Source organism: Drosophila tropicalis, unplaced genomic scaffold (genome assembly GCF_018151085.1).
Source record: "Drosophila tropicalis isolate 14030-0801.00 unplaced genomic scaffold, ASM1815108v1 contig_704, whole genome shotgun sequence".
In the NCBI taxonomy this organism is placed as follows: Eukaryota; Metazoa; Arthropoda; class Insecta; order Diptera; family Drosophilidae; genus Drosophila; species Drosophila tropicalis.
The window spans coordinates 279153-299769 of record NW_027173187.1 but is presented as its reverse complement, the minus strand read 5'-3'; the positions used below and the strand labels follow the sequence as shown (position 1 = coordinate 299769).

Genomic DNA, 20617 nt, shown 5'->3' with positions numbered 1-20617 from the left:
CGCAAAGGAAGAAGCCAAAGGACGAAGTATACAATTATGTAAGATATATTAAATTATTTTTAAGAGACTTATTCATAAACCAATATTTACAGAGTGCCTCATAGATTCGGGCAGTGCCATTTCGTTTATAAAAACATCAAAAGTGCCTAAGGATGTGCAGCTAATAGATAATTTTGAAAACTTTTGCGGGCTAAATCAAAGTCCATTAAAAATTTTTGGAAAAATACAATGTTATATTTTGAAAAATTCAATAAAAATTTATTTTGATGTAATGGTTGCGGGAGGAGTAGAAAGTCAAAATTTGTTAGAAAATCAAGAAAATTATTTAGGTGAAATGCTGGAAAATGAAAACGGAATAGAAAGTCAAGTTGTTAGAAAAGATGAGAGAAAAATTGTTAGTAATGTAGATAAAGGAGAAAAAATTAAAGATGTAGAAATTAATATTAGAAATGTGTTGGTAGAAAATTTTGAGAAAAAAATGTTAGAAATCAATTTATTAGACAATGCAAAAGAAGAACTTGTATACAACATCGGTGAAAGTGTTGATTATAGAACTCGATGTAAGTTTGTCAAACTGTTAGAAGAATGCTATATTGGGCAGAACAGACCAGAGAATCCAGATTTTAAATGTGAAATGAAGATAACTCTTGAAAATACGAAACCCTTTAGTTGTTCACCTAGAAGTTTATCATATACGGAAAAAGAGAAATTACAGATATTAATAGATGATTATTTACAAGAAGGGATTATACAACCCAGTAATTCAGCATATGCATCGCCGATAGTTTTAGTCAAAAAAAAAAAAGGAGATTTGCGCCTATGTATAGTCTTTAGAAAATTGAACAAAAGTATGGCTAAAGATAACTATCCATTACCATTAATAGACGATCTCCTGGATCGCTTAGCACAAAAGAAGGTATTCACAAAATTGGATTTAAAAAATGGATATTTTCGTTTGTAACACCATTAGGCCAGTATGAATTTCTTAGGATGCCAATGGGATTAAAAAATGCATCGCATGTGTTTCAACGGTTTATAAACAGCATTTTTGATGACATGATTAGGGAAAACAAAATTATTTTATATATGGATGAAATAATGATTGCCAGCAAAAATATTTAGGAACATTTAGAAACGTTAAAAGAAGTATTCAAGAGATTAGTGCGGAACAAATTAGAGCTTAGAATGGACAAATGCGAGTTTATGCAAGCTAGTGTAAAATATTTAGGATATTTTGTGTTTGTGCAAACTTATGTATATATAGAAATCTGGATATGTAGTAGTTGTAGTTATAGTAGTAGAAGTAGAAGTCCAGTAGTAGAAGTCCCTCGTAGCTGTAGTAGTAGTCGCGGTAGTAGCAATCCCTCGTAGTTGTAGTAGTAATCCCTTGTAGCTGTAGTAGTAGTAGTAGTAGTAGAAGTCCCTCGTAGTTGTAGCAGGGAAGTCCGATGTTGTTCCGAAGCAATTAGTAGAACGACTGAGAAGTGCAGCTGTTAACAGACCTTTTAACAGTCCGACGATAACAGCTTCTTAGAGATGGGTCACATACGTAACACCCCTTAACACCCAGATGGGTTAAAGAATTCCGGGGGTTGTCTTTTCCGACTCGATCTGCGAGGAGTCACTGGAGCTGGGGACAATGGTGCCGGTTCAGACAATTCAGGACAGTCGGGTATATCATCAGATATCGAGACTGCATCCTCAGCAGGTAGTTCGATTGATTCCGTGTCTTGAGTACTTTCGACAGGCGGAACCCGATGGCGAAGTTGGTCGAAGTGACGTTTAATAATGCGGCGATCATGTAAACGAACGTTGTATGAAATGGGGCCTGTCTGGTCCACAATTTCGCCTTCTATCCAATTTGGACCGGGGGCGTAGTTACGGACCCAAACCGGAGCACCAATAGAAAACTGCTTATCATTTGTTAGGTCGCAGACCTTTCCGTATGTTATTTCCTTGGGTTGAATTTTGTCGAAATATGACTTAAGCTCTCGATTACATAGTAGTTCTGCAGGGGTACGATTTGTCGTGGAGTGAGGGGTAGTATGTTGGCTAAAAAGATACCGCGCCAGTGCGAGATCTATGTTAAGATTTCTATCAAACTTTTTCAGGTAATTCTTGGTACTTTGTACCATGCGCTCGGCTTGCCCATTTGTGGCAGGATGAAATGGAGCCGACCGAATGTGTCGAATCACGTTGTTTTTCATAAAGATCCTGAATTCTTCAGACGTGAATGCAGTGCCATTATCTGACACTATTTCGTCAGGTAATCCGTGCGTTGCAAAAAGCTGTCTCAAGAATTTAATAGCAGCAGCAGATGATGTAGATTTCACAACAGAGACTTCTAGCCATTTCGAAAATGAATCCACGACTAGTAAAAAGGTATTCCCATTAAAGGGGCCAGCGAAATCTATATGAAGGCGTGACCAAGGTTGTCTGGCAGATTCCCAATGATGTGTAGTTGTATGAGGCTGTTCGTTTCGGTTTTGCTGACAGGGATTGCAACGTTTCACAAGTAGCTCTATTTCAGCATCAATATTAGGCCACCAAAAGTAGCTTCGAGCCATGGCTTTCATTTTTACAATCCCCGGGTGTGAAGCATGCAACGCTTGAAGTAAAGCCGGTCTAGATGGTTCGGGAATCACAGACCGGTTGCCCCATACAAGAATTCCTTTGTTTGCTGAAAGCTCATGTCGGCGAGAAAATACGAGTAGAGCTGATCTGAACGATCAACTTTTCCATTGGGCCATCCCCTTAACACCCAGGTCAGAACCTTTGATAAATGCGCGTCCTTCTTAGTCTGTAATGCTAGAGATTGAGCGCTGACAAGTGGTGTTCCAGCCCATTCAATCATTAACACTTCTTCTGTAGTGTTGCCTTCGCCTTGTTGTGGTAATGGGCATCGGCTTAAGAAGTCGGCGTTGCCCATTTTTGATCCCGGTCTATGAATTAGTGTAAAGTCATAGGCATTCAAGAATATTGCTCTTCGAAGCATCTGTGTGGAAATTACATTTGGAGTTGCCTTGGCCGTTGTAAATATTCCGAGCAATGGGCGATGATCTGTGACGAGAGTAAAGGAACGGCCATATAGATAATTGTGAAATTTTTTAACGCCTGATATAAGCCCAACGGCTTCTCTGTCGATTTGCGAGTAGTTTCTTTCTGTCTTGGAGAGAGTTCTAGAATAAAAGGCAATAGGCTTCTCTGATCCATCCTGAAGTTTGTGGCTCAGCACCGCTCCGATTCCGTACGGAGATGCATCGCACGTTAACAATACTGGCAATTTGCCATCGAAATGCATTAGCACATTTTGTGAAGTTACAAGATTTTTTAGATTCATGAAGGCATCTTGGTGTTTATGGGCCCACACCCATGGCGCATTTTTATCCAGTAGACGGTGAAGCGGTTCTGCAACGGTTGCCTTATGTGGCAGGAATGCGTGGTAAAAATTGATGAGTCCCAAGAATGCTTGTAATTGTTTCTTATCTTTTGGAGCCGGAGCGCACTTGATAGCTTCGACCTTACTGGCACACGGTCTTATACCCAGTGCATCGATTTTAAATCCCAAAAATTCTACTGACGGAACTCCAAATTGACACTTGTCTCTGCGTAGGCGTAGTCCGGCCTTATCAAATCTTGAAAGCACCTCATTAAGACGCACCGCTAGCTCTTCCTCTGATTTTCCCATAACAATTATGTCATCGAAGTAGGGTAAAACACCAGAAACGTTCTGCAATATACGTTCGATGCAGCTCTGAAATATGCCCGGGGCTGAAGAAATTCCAAATTGTAGTCTGGTTACTTTGAAATAACCTTTGTGTGTACATATGGTTTGCATCAATGCAGACTGCTCATCTACCACTAGTTGTTGGTACGCCTGAGCCAAGTCGATTTTCGCAAATATGGATCCTCCTTCAACTGATGCTAATAATGAATTCATTGGAGGAATTTGATAGCCGTGTTGCTTAATCACTTTATTAATTGTAGACTTGTAGTCGCCACATATGCGAATAGTACCATCCTTTTTAATTACTGGCACTGTAGGAGTCGCCCAGTCGGAGTATTCAATGGGTACTAGGATTCCTTGGGAGCACAGACGGTCTAATTCTTCTTCATATAATTCTTGAATTGCAAATGGAATGCGTCTTGCTGGCAGTCGGACTGGTGTTGCATCAGTATTAATTTGTAATGACACAGGTGGCCCCCGAAAACGGCCTAATTCAGACGAAAACAGATCCTTATACTTCGCCAGAGTTGCCTCGATGCTAAGTTTAGCGTTAATGGCATGTATTCCTTCTATGCTGATGCCTAAGGGCATAAACCAGTTGCGTCCAAGTAAATTCGATCCACCGCTTGATGTAACAACCAGTGGAAGATTCGGAATGTATTTATTATCGTACTGGACAGATGTATCCACGATGCCAATAACTGGAATTCGGTTTTTCTGGTAATCCGTAAACTCTAGAGCACAATCTTGGATATTCGGTCTATCCGTTGGCCAGATGTAACGAAACGTAGCTTCGTCTATCATTGTGATCGCAGACCCCGAATCCACTTCGAATTGGCATTTTCGTTTATTTATAATTATTGTAACGATTTCCTTTGGGCAAATCAACGGTAGTATGCTGTGGACACTGTATTCTTCATTCGGCTTTTGCTTGTGTGGTCCTCGGTAGGAGTCATGGCCACTCGATGTGTTGAATGCTTTACGACCCGGGTCTCTTACAGCCCTGCAGACTCGTTGAAGATGGCCTGCTCGGTGACAGGCATGGCACACAGTGTTCCGATGTGGGCACAGTTTCCGCAAGTGAGCACCCCCGCAACCATCGCATGGCTGGTGGTGCTGATTGGGTCGGCTTGGACGGATCGCGTTAGTCTGCACTTCGTGAATCGACTCAGTGCTCTCAGCTGTATTTCGCATGGCCCAAGCGCTGTGAGCAGCGGCCTCACTAGATGTGGCGCGTTCCATCGCGCGTTGAATCGTTAAATCTGCCTCTGCTAGAAGACTTTTCTGAAGACCCTCATCCTTCATTCCACATACGAAGCGATCGCGCAACATGCGATCCAACGCAGCTCCGAATTTGCAGTCGACAGCGAGAGTCCTAAGTGCAGCCATGTAGTTCGCAACCGATTCATCAATTAGTTGGTCTCGCTTGTGAAATTGGTAGTAGGCCGCAATTTCCGATTGACATGGAGACAAATGTTGGTTGAGTATTTCATATATTTCCGATAAACTCAAATCACTCACCTGAGTAGGGGATGCCAATGACGTTAGAAGCTCGAACAGTGGAGCGCCAGCCAGGGTAAGCAATGCAGCCTTCTTCCGTGCTTCCTCCGTAACGTCATTGGCCAGAAGATACAGCTCAAAACGCTGCTTGTAAGTTGTCCATTTGTTTGGGTGATTTAAATCAAATGGTTCTAACTGACCCACTCCTGACATTATCACTGATTTATTTGTTGTTTTGCGTTCTGTAGCAATATTCACTTTGGTGGGCTTTTCCTCATGTGATTCCAAATCAGACATTAGTAGTTGAATTCGATCGTATGTGTGTGTGTTTGAGCATCAATCCAAATTGCAGTAGTCGTAGCGCGTCTGTCTGCAAATGCGCGCGTTGGAAAAGTATCGTTTCTTTATTCCAATAAACTTGGCGCCAGCACGCATGCGGTTTTTGGCGTCTCTTTGTTCGCTTTCGCTTGGTCGATTGTAACTGTACACGACATATACATATATAAGTTTGACGAATTATCCCATCCTCGTCGCCAATTTTGTGTTTGTGCAAACTTATGTATATATAGAAATCTGGATATGTAGTAGTTGTAGTTATAGTAGTAGAAGTAGAAGTCCAGTAGTAGAAGTCCCTCGTAGCTGTAGTAGTAGTCGCGGTAGTAGCAATCCCTCGTAGTTGTAGTAGTAATCCCTTGTAGCTGTAGTAGTAGTAGTAGTAGTAGAAGTCCCTCGTAGTTGTAGCAGGGAAGTCCGATGTTGTTCCGAAGCAATTAGTAGAACGACTGAGAAGTGCAGCTGTTAACAGACCTTTTAACAGTCCGACGATAACAGCTTCTTAGAGATGGGTCACATACGTAACAGGATATTTAATCACAGAAGAGGGAATACAGGCGGACGAAAAGGGTTTAGAAGCAATAAAAAAATTATCCAGTGCCAGACAAGACGCAAGCAGTTCACAGCTTTTTAGGCATGTGTTCCTATTCATGTGGGATGTGGATTTGCGATGTGCATCAATCCCACTGTACACGAAGACGAGAGACGAGACGACGATCAAAGAGAGAACGTGAGCGTGTAAGAAGAGACGATCAAGAGGGATGACGAACGAATGAGAGATGACGACGAGAGAGTTGGTTTTTGCGCGTTGAATAAGACGGACGTGTTTTGAGGTCTTGCGTCATAGTCGGATGCAAGGTCAAGTCGAGTACCATAGACGGGTACTATAAGTCGTGTGTCAAAGTCGGACACTAAAAGTCGATCGCCAAAGTCGGGCGTAAAAAGTCGAAGCGTCATAGACGGACGCCAAAGTCGAGCCGAGCCAAACGTCGATTGTCATTTAGCAAAGTGTAATCTCTATGAAGTCGTATTATCATGTAAACCCCCTAGACTATAATTATATCGTAAATAAAACCCCACATATTTTGGGTGCTCATCCGGGATAGATTCAAGTTAGAGTGGTTACAAAAGAGTTTCCTCACATATTTTGTCGTGATAGAAAGAGTGCGGGATACAAGAGACTACCTCACATACATTTTTTGTGCGTTCGTGCGGGAGAAGAGTGAAAAAAAAAGTGATTTTTTTTTCTCGAACAATCGTGTCGTATTAAGTCGGTCCTGCTCTGCTAGTGGTGAAATTAAAAAATTAACTATGTCGTGTTTAAATGATTTAATAAGTGATACTCTGAAAACGGGTAAAGCAGACAATATCAGAGCATTGCATAAATTTATCTATGAGAGCGAGGGAGATAGAAATAACCGCAAAAGAATTCGAGAATTTTCTGGTTTCGATTTCGATGAAACGAACGCAAAGTACGAAGCAAAGGCGGAATATGTACGACGAAATTTGACGAACGGTGATCTTGTTTCGATTTGCAATGTATTGGGAATCAAGTACAGTGTCGACGACCTTGCATTGCATATTTTCATGAATTTGAAGCTGAACAATTTGTTGGCATCACAAGACGAAGACGAATCAGACGACGAAGTAGATGATGAAATAAACGACGAGACAGATCATGAATCGGTAGCTACAGAGAGGAACGTAGCAACAGAGAAAAATTGGAGGAACAGGCCGCACGAGAGAGCAAGCGAGAACGACAACGATGAGTACAGAAGAATAAACGAAGAGAGAGATAGAATGATGACGCCGCGTTTTGCCATTAGTTTTCGTGACGTGGAAGAGAACATTCGTATTTTTGACGGCACTAATACTATTGCAGTAGAAGTTTGGATTAACGAATTCAATGAGCAAGCAACGTTGATGTGTTGGAACGATTTCCAAAAGTTTCTGTTCGCGAAGAAGGCGTTAAAAGGCATCGCGAAACTGTTTGTCTTGAGTGAGAGAGGAATAAATTCGTGGAACTCTCTCGAAAAAGCACTTTTGAGTGAATTCAAATCGTGCGTGAGTAGTAAAGACGTACATGAGCAACTGATGAAAATGAAGCGTAAAAACAATGAGTGTGTTTTTGAGTACTTTTACAGAATGAAAGATGTAGCTTCACGTGGACAAATAAAAGACGATTCATTAATAGAATATCTGATTGACGGCATTGATGAAAAAAGTGAGAATAAGTCGATTTTATATGGAGCGAAAAATTTAAATGAGTTTAAAGAGAAATTAAAGCAGTATTAAACAATGAGTGAAAAAGAAAGTAAGAAAGACAATGGTAAATACAAAAACGACGAGAACTGTGCAAAAGTGAAAGACAAAATGATGAAAAGAAATAATAAAGATGTTAAAAACGATGTCGTGTGTTACAATTGTGGAAATAAAGGACATTACTCGAAAAATTGTGATGATAAAGAGAAAGGTAGAAAGTGCTACAAATGTAATGGATTTGGTCATATAGCTAAAAATTGTAATAAAAGAGATATGAACAGTCAATTTGAACCAAACACAAGAAGTTTTAAGTCGAAAGAAGAAATAACCTGTAAAGTTATTAAAATTGACAACATTGAGTGTAAAGCATTGTTCGACACCGGAAGTAAATTTTGTATCATTCGCGAAGATTTGTATAAACGTTTGAAACAACCCGAGTTAAGCAGTTTTGACGGGTTTCTAATTGGATTCGGTGGCGGAGAATCAAATAAGATAAAACCAATTGGACACTTTGTGAATTCCATTTTGATTGACGACCATACGTTCGTGTTAGATTTTCATGTAGTTCCGATTAGATTGTTAGATGTCGAAATGATCATAGGCGAGGAATTATGTTTGCAAGCTGACATTATATTTAGTCGAAATGGTGTAAGAGTAGAAAAATTCGAAAAAGAAAGTGATGAAATAAAAATTCTAAAAATTGATGTCGCGAATAATAAAGATGAACTTGATATAGACGAATGTGCAAGCACAAGTGCTAAAAAAGAGGTATTCGATTTGATATCTAATTATCAACCGGTAGCAATAAAGACGACCAATGTTGAAATGCGAATAATTTTAAACGATGACAGTCCGATATTTGCGCGACCCCGTAGACTTGCATTCAAAGAGGCAGAGTTCGTGAACGAGAAAGTCGAAGAATGGTTGGCTGAAGGCATAATTGAAGAGTCAACGTCCGAATACACAAGTCCGGTGGTACTTGTAAAGAAGCATGACGATTCCTACAGGCTCTGTGTCGATTTTCGCAAAATAAACAAGGTATGTGTGCGTGACCATTATCCATTGCCGCTCATCGAGGATCAGTTGGATCGTTTGCAAGACGCTACGATTTTTAGTACCATTGATTTGAAGAACGGATTCTTTCATGTGGCAGTTGCAGAATCTAGTCGAAAGTATACGTCGTTTGTGACCCACTGTGGTCAGTACCAATTCAAGAGGGTTCCGTTTGGATTTACTAATTCGCCTGGAGTATTCCAAAGACATGTTAATGCAATATTTCGGCATTTATCCAAGAGAGGCATTGCGCTCCCATACGTTGACGATGTTATCATTTTGGCCAGAGATGAAGTTGAAGCTGTTAAGAATCTAAAAGAGGTAATCGTAACCTGCGAAGAGTATGGTTTAGAGCTAAACCTGAAGAAGTGCCATTTTTTAAAGAAAAGAATACAATTTTTGGGGCACATTGTCGAGAATAAGAAGATATATCCATCTCCAGATAAAATTGAGGCTGTTGCGAAGTTTAAAATGCCTCAAACCGTAAAGCAAGTTCAAAGTTTCTTAGGTTTGACGGGATATTTTAGAAAGTTTATTCCAAACTATGCGTGTATAGCGAAACCTCTGACCGAATTGACCAAGAATGCATCAAAATTTGTCTGTGGTCCTGAAGAAGAAAATGCAGTACAGATCTTGAAGAAGTTACTAACTGAGAATCCAGTCTTAAGCATCTACAACCAGTCGTACGAATCGGAAGTCCATACTGATGCATCTATCGAAGGTTTTGGAGCAGTTTTACTACAAAGATGTCCAGACGACGGTGAACTCCATCCCGTATACTACATGAGTCGAAAAACCACAGACGCACAGCGAAAGTATAGCAGCTATGAATTAGAGATTCTCGCAGTCATAACAGCGTTAGAAAAGTTTAGAGTTTATCTGTTGGGCATGCATTTTAAGCTAATCACGGATTGCGACGCATTTACAAAGACGCTGGAGAAGAAGAGCCTTTGTACCAGGGTAGCTCGTTGGGTACTTTTTCTTCAAGAATACGATTTTGAAGTTTTACACCGTTCAGGTAACCGTATGAGACATGTCGACGCCCTCAGCAGATATCCAATTATGCAAATCAACGACTATGGAATCAGCGTTGGCATGAAGAAGGCGCAATCACAAGATGAGAAAATAAGAGCCATTATAGAAGTTCTGAAAGACAATTCGAAAACTTATGATGATTATTTTCTGAAAGCCGATATCCTGTACAAATTGGTCAATGACGTTGAGCTAATTGTTGTCCCAAACGCGATGCAGAAGCAGATTATTGGTCAAGCCCATAACAAAGGACATTTCGGGGCAAAAAAGACGAAAGACTTGATTTGCAGAGAATACTTCATACCGCATCTCGAGGAAAAAATCCAAAAATATATCGAATGCTGTATTCCTTGTATTATCAGTAGCCGTGAAGTTGGCAAGCATGAAGGTCCTCTCGAGTCGATTCACAAAGACTATAGCAAAGTTAGCAAAGTTCAGCAGGCTATCAATTCGACGTACACCAGAAGTATTGACACTTCTCCATTTGAGTTACTAACTGGCGTTAAGATGGGGACCAACGATGACCATAAACTGAGAGATCTTATCAACCAAGAAACGAAGGCAATGTTTACAGACGATAGAAGCGAGCTCCGTGCCAAGGCGAAGGCACACATCTCCAAGATCCAAGACGAAAACAAGAAGTACTACAACCTACGTCGTAAGCAAGCTCGATCTTATGATGTTGGCGACCTGGTTGCAATTAAGAGGACGCAATTCGGGAGTAGTCTCAAATTAAAACCGAAATATTTTGGACCCTACCAGATTAAGAAGGTGAAGCACAACAACGCATACGATGTTGAAAAAGTTGGCAAGTGCGAAGGGCCTAAAGTGACGTCAACATGTGCAGAGTACATGAAGCCCTGGAGCCTAAACCGAGACGACGAGGAAGATGACCCAGCATTCGGGTCGAATGCGTAATCAGAATGGCCGAATGTGGGATGTGGATTTGCGATGTGCATCAATCCCACTGTACACGAAGACGAGAGACGAGACGACGATCAAAGAGAGAACGTGAGCGTGTAAGAAGAGACGATCAAGAGGGATGACGAACGAATGAGAGATGACGACGAGAGAGTTGGTTTTTGCGCGTTGAATAAGACGGACGTGTTTTGAGGTCTTGCGTCATAGTCGGATGCAAGGTCAAGTCGAGTACCATAGACGGGTACTATAAGTCGTGTGTCAAAGTCGGACACTAAAAGTCGATCGCCAAAGTCGGGCGTAAAAAGTCGAAGCGTCATAGACGGACGCCAAAGTCGAGCCGAGCCAAACGTCGATTGTCATTTAGCATAGTGTAATCTCTATGAAGTCGTATTATCATGTAAACCCCCTAGACTATAATTATATCGTAAATAAAACCCCACATTCATTAAAGATTTTTCAATAGAAGCCAAGCCGTTGTATGATTTATTAAAGAAGGATAAACAGTTTGAATTTGGGGAAAATGAGTTGAATTGTTTCTTAAATTTAAAAAAGAAATTGATGAATGCACCTGTATTGGCTATCTACAATCCTGACGATGAAACTGAATTACACTGTGACGCCAGTGCTTTAGTGTTTGGAGCAGTTCTGCTTCAAAGAAAAAAGATAAGCGACTACACCCAATTTCCCGACGCACTACAGTGACTGATGCGAAATACCATAGTTTTGAGCTAGAAACACTAGCAATAATATATGCGTTACGCAGGTTTAGAATTTATGTCCAAGGAAAACGTTTTAGAGTACTAACGGATTGTAATTCGTTGACTTTGACTTTAAATAAAGTAGAGCTTAATCCAAGAATTGCTAGATGGGCGTTAGAATTACAGGAATACTGTTACGAGCTAGTGCATAGATCTGGCAAACAAATGCAACATGTAGATGCGTTGAGTAGGTGCACAAACATTATGATCACAGAAGCTAATAGTTTTGAAACAAATTTAGTTATTTGCCAATCAAAAGATGAAAAGATTCAGAGTATAAAAAAATATTTAGAAGGAAGGGAACACAAACTGTTCGAAATGCGGAATGGTATATTATATAGGAAAACAAATGATAGAAGGGTTGTATTTTATGTACCGGAAGATATGGAAGAGCATGTATTATATAAATATCACGACGAATTAGGGCATATTGTCAGGGACAAAATGATAGAAGCAATAGGAAGAGGATACTGGTTTCCAAATATGAAGGAGAAGACAATAAAACATATAAGAAATTGTTTGAAATGTATAGCGTATTCACCGAAAACAGGAAAAGGAGATGGTCTTTTGCATAGTATACCGAAAGGAAATAAGCCCTTTGATACAGTTCACATTGATCATTATGGACCGGTAGATTCAGGAAGATCAAAGAAGCATATTTTAGTTGTTGTAGATGCGTTTACGAAATTTGTTAGATTATACACCACGAAAACTACAAACACTAAAGAGGTCATTAAAGCATTAGGAGATTATTTTCGATCATATAGTAGACCGATATGTATAATATCGGATCGAGGCAGTTGTTTTACATCTGGAGAATTTGAAAATTTCATGAAAGACGCGAATATAAAACATATAAAGAAAGCTACGGGATCGCCACAAGCAAATGGACAAGTGGAAAGGATTAATAGAAGTTTAGGACCTATGATTGCAAAACTCACTGAACCTGAGAATGGTTTGTATTGGGATGTGGTCATTGAAAAAGTCGAATTTTCGTTAAACAATACACAACATCGTAGCATCAAAAAATTGCCTGCGGAGATGCTTTTTGGTTTAGCACAAAAAGGAGAGGTTAGTGATGATTTGGAAGAAAAGTTAGACGAAGTGACAAAATTAGACGAAGTCAGTGACAGAAATATAGAAAATATTAGAAAACAGGCAGAATTAAATCAACGGTTAGCTCAGGCCGATAATGAAAAATACTATAACAATAAAAAGAAAGTTACACCGGAATATAAAGAGGGTGATTATATAATGGTTAAAAATTTTCATAGTACCGCAGGAATAACGAGGAAGTTAATACCGAAAAATAAAGGGCCGTATATAATAGCAAAAATTTTGAAAAATGACAGGTTTTTAATAAAAGATGTGGATGGATTTCAGTTATCTCGCAATCCTTATCATCGGTACTAGGTTTAAGAATATAATTAAATTGTAAATATTTCACTATAGAATAAGAAAATAATCAAATTGTAAATTTATGTTAACATTACTTGACAAAGTTCGTCAGAATAATAAAGTAAAGCAGAGATTGAGGACAATCTTAAAGTCAGGACGGCCGAGTTGTAGTAGGCCCAGTGTCCAAAGCATAAGAAACAGTGGTATTGCAACCACTGTTTAAGCACCGTTGTAGCTATTGATATTGATTCCTCACTCTCTGATTTCATAAAGCGTCTCTCGCTCTGCCTTACAAGCGAAGATGCTCTCTTTATTTGTTAAATATCTAACTCTCTAACTACTCTGTCTGCGAGCAGAGAGTCAGTTCGTAAGCATAATCCAAAGCGATCATACCAAATAAATAAAGCAACGAACAATTAATAAGTGACAAAACCCTTTTATTTATACTACCATAATATGGATGTGTACATATGCGCGTACATCAACAGATGAAGATGTATGTATGTAAGTAGATACGCGCGTGAGGAAACTAGTTTGGCATGGAAATAATTCGAACACATATGAAATCGCGATGAACACTTTGATTGCTAATTTTTTTTTTTTTATAACACTTTAATATTTTTTGTTTTTTAAACCTTTACGCGGACTTGGCAAACAGCTACGGAAACTACATGTACATGTGAATGCACATGTACAAAAGTGGAATTGTACCAGTGCAAGTGTGTAGGTCGCTATGGAAAAGCGGGAAACCTCACACTTTTATTAGTATGTAGGGGCAAAAGAGATGAATAATGAAATTTTGTACTAATCAGGAATTCCGCCGATGCAAGCTGGAGGAGCGGAAGGATATCCGACTCGAAGGACCAATGTTCGTGTAGGGGCGGAAGAATCCAAATAAGCCGCAAGTGGTTGGCAGGTGCCAATGTCTTCAAGGGTCTGGTGTAGTAAGTAATTAAAACTCGCGAGGACTTCGTTATAAACTAATCTATATTTATTGATATTACTGTACAATATGTCCCGACACACACGAGATGGTTGCGGGTTGGAAAAAATTACGATCGAAAAAAAGTAAAAGCAAATCACAAGAAAAGAACGGGTGTTCGGGTTGAAATCTCGTATTAGATTAAGTGGCGATGCCCATTGGAAAAATCAAGTCACCCCTCCTGGTGTGACCGTATATGCCGAGGATCAAAAAACCCTCCTCACTCCTCACTGCTATTCGCCGCTCACTGCTGTTCACCCGGTGGCGTAAACAGTTGTTGTTGCCATTTTCAATGCATTTTAAAGAACTTTCAACAACAACAAAAAGTTGATTTCTCTTTTGACCCATTATGAAATTGCTCTGGCAAATTTTTTGCATAAATAAAATACAAAACAAACATAAAAAGGCTGACCTTTTGCCCATTCAGAGATACACATAGATGTATGTATGTATGTACATACAGTCGGAGACAGACATTCGTCTGCTTTTGGCAGAGTGTATTTTTACTTTACTTTAAATACGTTAATTTGTTCTTCAACATAACAGTAAATCGCTATTAATGTGATAATCTGCTTGGGAATTAATTTAAATAAGAATAAGGATAAAAAATAAAAGAAAAAAGCCGAAAGAGAAGTGGAATGGGACAGACGAACAAATAAGACAGGCAACTGGCAAAAACCACTGAAAAACAAGAGAAATCTTTACAATTTAATTCACTGCACCAGACAAGCGGATATCCAGACACAAAAGTACGGACAAACAGAAGGACGAACAGAGTCCAGACAGAGTCTTGCCATTTTCGATCTGGCTAGGTCTCTTTGGCTCACATTGGGTGGCAGTAGCTACAATGCGTCGCACTTTACCAGCGAATGTCGGACATTAATAAAAGAACATACATATATCTTGTATATATTGCAAGTATATATCCTCTGTGTGTGTGTGTTTGGATTTGAGTTGAGCTGCGCTCAAGTGACAAGCGGACATGCATAAGTGACAGTGAAATGTTGCATATGCAACTGCGAATGGGTATTGGTTGGGGGTCTCTGCATACAATTGCTTGTAATCGTGTGCAATTCATTCAGGTAAATAAATATATTCAAATACATACATATATATATACATATATGTATATATATAAATCAACTGTCAGTCTTATTTTCTCGACTATAGCTTTTACAAACCAATTAAAATAAAAGGGCAAATATGCTTTTACTTATTCTTTACTTATTCCCGATACATGGAATATGTACATATAACCTATTGTGAGTGCCTCATGGTTAATGCGTGCTCCACAGTGACTTAAAAAAGAATTGATTGCTTCCATCGGCAAAATGTCAGTTGATAATACAAAATCAAATAAAAATTGCAAGTAAAAATAGAGATACCCTTTTTTTTTTTTATTTCTGACCTTTAAGTCGTAGTTAAGTAGTTAATTTTCATAAAATTTCCTAATATACCCTTTCGTTTGAAGAGTATACTCCTAGTTGGCATTACATGAGAGTGAAACGTGCGCCTGTCTGTGTAAACGGGAAATGCACTTCACTTCGCTCTCAAATAGCAATTTTGCAAAAATTTCAACTAGTGCGACAACGGAATAGTTTTTTTTTTCCTCCCATATATAAAGTGAGTATATATTGTATTGATTCCGTGTAAATATCCACAGGAATTCAATTTGTTAGCACCTCATCCTACTGACATTGCGTCTAATAACCAAAGTCAAAAGGAGATGTATGGTTGGGAAGGAATTGTTTTTTGGTTTTTTTTTTCTAATATATAAATACTTTTTGCATTTGGGTTTCAAATAGTTTTGCCTTGTATGTCTCACACTTGATAAATAAAATGTAGAGAATTAAAAGCACTATTCACTTTGCCTTGGACAAACTAAGAAATTCGTGTTCCAAAAAGCAGAATCTCTTCATGGGTTAGCCAGAATAGGGAAAACTCCTCAGGGTAACAGAACAGACAGGTCCAAAAAAAGAACGAAATGAACCTAACCGACCTAACCGGCGTCCAAATAATGGCAAAGAATCTTTCCAAAAACGGATGAGGAAAATGGTTGGTCAGCTAGCTTCTTGGGTTAGGTGGACAATTCCTAGGCTCCTCTTGTTCTGCTGTTGCCTTTGTGTCGGCGAGGCCTGCAAGTGAAGTGTATATGTGATTCATTTGGAAAATTTGGCTACTTTAGTTTAGTATTTGACATCCGGTCCATTTGGTCAATGGTGTGGGTAACCTGAGAGCAATCAGACACATGTTCACCGAGTTCTTGTTTGTAGTTGTTGCCATTTTCCATGCATTTTTAAGAACTTTCAACAACAACAAAAAGTTGATTTCTCTTTTGACCCATTATGAAATTGCTCTGGCAAATTTTTTGCATAAACAAAATACAAAACAAACATAAAAAGGCTGACCTTTTGCCCATTCAGAGATACACATAGATGTATGTATGTACATACAGTCGGAGACAGACATTCGTCTGCTTTTGGCAGAGTGTATCCCACTACTAGTTTTCTCCGTTGCTCTTTCCGAGCGTTTGCTGTTTGCATAGGATCAAAAAAGAGAAGGACAGTGACGAGTGAGCCAGCATTCGCATCCCAAGGCGCTTTGAAGACTAGACAGAAACTTTGCCAATGCTTTAAGTAATTTGATTTATTCTAGAATTATAACTCAGTCAACAAATAATATAAAAATTATTTTTAAAGAGGTAAAATTTTAATGAATTTGACTTGAACAACATGTCGTGATGTCCAAAATGGAATTTATATAATATATCCTTAACAACATCTCTGACAACTAAATTTTTGTTTTCTATTTACAAGTGAGGTCCAATAAACCTCGCAACTTATGGTCAAATTCAAATTTGGCAATTCCAACGCCAACTTTCTCTTGCTACTTCAGCTAAAGATCATTATGATGATGATGGCGGCAATGCTGATAACGACTGTTTTCCCATTGGTTGGGGTCTTCACCGACTGTCTTGTGTCCGGTTAAAGTTTGTCCCGTTTGTTTGTTTGTTGACTGCCAACAAGCGACAATGTAAACTTTGTGTTGAGCTTTTTAATTATGAATACTGCTGGGACAGATACGAGTACAGGGGCAGTTCGCTCATACGCGAAATCAAAGCCGACGTAACTACACCAAACAAGGATATAAAACAAAACAGAAAAAAAAAAAAAAAATGAGACCCAATACGAAAAAGAAGACGCTACTCTGTCTGTCCAAACTGCTGGTTGGCAGTCGGCAAGTCGGCAGTCTGTGAGTGTCTGTGTTGGGGACCCACTTTTAATGCAAATGCAGCAAGTGGCAAGCAACGAGCTCAAACGACACTGGCCAAAAGTGCAAAATTGTGCATTTTAATTAATTAAGATGACCGTTTCAGGCATCGCACAAATGAAACAGGCTCAAAACTCACAACTCAGAGAACATCTCGTGTTCCTCTCCTTTCCCCTTGTTAACGTTTGCATTTGCATTTAGTTGCTACACATAATTTAGAGCTCTTTTAATTAGCTGCATGCCAAGCATATTTTTAAACCCTTGCAAAAAGGGTATATTAATTTTGGTCAGAAGTGTGCAACGCATAGAACGAAGTATCTCTGACCATACAAAGTATATATATTCTTGATCAGCACGACGAGACGAGTTCAAATAGCCATGTCCGTCCGTCGGTCTGGATCAACGCAAACTCCTCCTAGACCGTAAGAGCTACAGAGCTGAAATTTTGCACGTAGGCTTGTATATACTGCAGGGGTTGTATACCTCGGATTCAGCCGGTTCGGACCACTATATAACATAGCTCCCATACAAACCCCAAAGTCACGAACAGTGACTTTTGTCAATAACTTCGTTATTTTCCATGCTATTATCGTGAAACTTAATATTATTACGTTATAAGCGACTGTGCCAAATTTGATCACGATCGAATGACTATATCATATAGCTCCCATAGGAACGTTCGGTCGAAAACAGTGACTTTTGTAAACAACTTCGTTACTTTTACCGCGATTGCTTTCAAATTAAACATTTGTTAGTTTAGTATACCTGTTAATGACTGTGCCAAGTTTGATCAAGAGCGGGCGACTATATCATATAGCTCCCATAGGAACGATCGGTCGAAGACAGTGACTTTTGCAAATAACTTCGTTACTTTTAACGCGATTGCTTTCAAATTAAACATTTGTTAGTTTAATATATCTGTTAATGACAGTGCCAAAATTGATAAAGATCGGGCGACTATATCATATAGCTCCCATAGGAACGATCGGTCGAAAACAGTGACTATGATCAATATCTTCGTTGTTTCCTACGATTGTAGGCCATTCTTTCGCAAGCATAAGCCATTTTAGATAAAACGTTCTTCCACATTGATGGCTAATAGGTAAGGAAAGAGTTACCAAAAAAGTTACAAGGGTGTACAAACTTTGACACGGTCAAAGTTAGCCCCGGCCCTCTGGTTTGTTTTCTTTTTTTGTTTGCCTTTGCAGCTGAGTTAAGCCACAACAAATAATCCCGATTGTACTTTTTTAATACTTGACATCACCTGTAAAGTGTAAATAATTAAATGTTTCGCTCAAACAGTGTAAATTACATTCCTTAAATGCAACAGAAGCATGAGCAGGAGCAATCTTTGTACGCATATTTGTTGGATTTCAATGAATGCAAATACTTAATTACATTTACTTTAAATACGTTAATTTGTTCTTCAACATAACAGTAAATCGCTATAAATAAGATAATCTGCTTGGGAACTAATTTAAATAAGAATAAGGATAAAAAATAAAAGAAAAAAGCCGAAAGAGAAGTGGAATGGGACAGACGAACAAATAAGACAGGCAACTGGCAAAAACCACTGAAAAACAAGAGAAATCTTTACAATTTAATTCACTGCACCAGACAAGCGGACATCCAGACACAAAAGTAGGGACAAACAGAAGGACGAACAGAGTCCAGACAGAGAATACGGACTCTCAGTCTTGCCATTTTCGATGTGGCTATGTCTCTTTGGCTCACATTGGGTGGCAGTAGCAATGCGTCGCACTTTACCAGCGAATGTCGGACATTAATAAAATAACATACATATATCGTGTATATATTGCAAGTATATATCCTCTGTGTGTGTGTGTTTGGATTTGAGTTGAGCTGCGCTTAAGTGTCAAGCGGACATGCATAAGTGACAGTGAAATGTTGCATATGCAACTGCGAATGGGTATTGGTTGGGGGTCTCTGCATACAATTGCTTGTAATGGTGTGCAATTCATTCAGGTAAATAAATATATTTAAATACATACATATATATATACATATATGCATTATATGATTATATACATATATGTATATATATAAATCAACTGTCAGTCTTATTTTCTCGACTATAGCTTTTACAAACCAATTAAAATAAACGGGCAAATATGCTTTTACTTATTCTTTACTTATTCCCGATACATGGAATATGTACATATAACCTATTGTGAGTGCCTCATGATTAATGCGTGCTCCACAGTGACTTAAAAAAGAATTTTTTTTTTTTTTTTTTTCTTACGCGCGAGCCCAAGCAGCTAACTGCCCACCTCACACCGGACCGACCGAGGGGTGCAGCCGTATAACGCACGGCACGAATCGCGTGGACAAATACACAATAGAAAAAACAGACAAACAAATAATACTATAGCTATCTATTAACTAAATGGGATAGGAATGATGTTTTAAGCATATTAATAGAAAACTCTGAGCTGATTACAGGGAATAGAAGGTTGTAGTCAGAGCAGAGGACCCTAAAAGGTTCATGCATAGCATAGTTAGAAGAACAACGACTAAGGTATCAAAGGATGTCTACTCCCTCTACATGGTACCGACAGATTCACATGAGCTAATAACTCAGGCGAGTCGATATCACCAATTAGGAGCTTGTGCATAAAAATGACACCAAGCATAATTCTACGGTTAGTTAGGGACGGAAGGTTAATCAAGAGAAGTCTAATAGAATACGAAGGCAAATTGACATTGCGATCCCAGCTTAAGCCACGAAGAGCAAATAGCAAAAATTGCTTTTGAACGGATTCAAGTCTAATCTGGTGCGACTCATATTGAGGTGACCAAATGCAAGATCCATACTCTAAAATAGGACGGACAAGCGAAGTAAAAAGAACTTTAGTTGTATAGGGGTCATCAAATTCTTTTGACCATCTTTTAATGAAACCCAGGACACTCATGGCCTTTGCGACCGTGGTGGAAATGTGGGTGTTAAAATTTAACTTATGGTCCATAAGTACGCCCAAATCATTTATATTATTTAAACGTTCTAAAGGGCTATTGTTTAGAAAATAAGTGACCAGTTGGGGAGAGTTACGGAAAAAAAGTCATTACCTTACATTTGGTAGTGTTAAGATTTAGTATATTAAACTGGCACCAAGATTGAAAGTTTTTAAGATCAGCTTGTAGCCGACTAAATGAATCTGTATCTTTATGAGTAAGACAAAGCTTGACATCGTCAGCATACATAAGCACACGCGAATGAACAATGACTGATGGAAGATCGTTAATGAATAGTGTGAAGAGCAGAGGGCCAAGATGACTACCTTGAGGTACAGGAATGGAAGCGGAAAAAGAAGACTTAAAAGGTACCTTCTGTTTTCTATTTGTTAAATATTCACGAACCCA

The 20617-nt window shown here is 39.0% G+C and overlaps 1 protein-coding gene across 1 annotated transcript; it reads right to left on the bottom strand.

Moving 5' to 3' along the window:
* Positions 1 to 2641: 2641 nt before the first annotated feature.
* On the bottom strand, positions 2642 to 5440 carry LOC137579574 (uncharacterized). Its single transcript, XM_068293355.1, has one exon. It carries the CDS (start codon positions 5438 to 5440, stop codon positions 2642 to 2644), a length of 2799 nt encoding a protein of 932 aa, XP_068149456.1.
* Positions 5441 to 20617: the final 15177 nt, after the last annotated feature.

What these genes read in the sequence shown, in the direction of transcription:
- LOC137579574 (XM_068293355.1), bottom strand. Translation starts at nt 5,440, where the DNA reads ATGTCAGGAGTGGGTCAGTTAGAACCATTTGATTTAAATCACCCAAAC.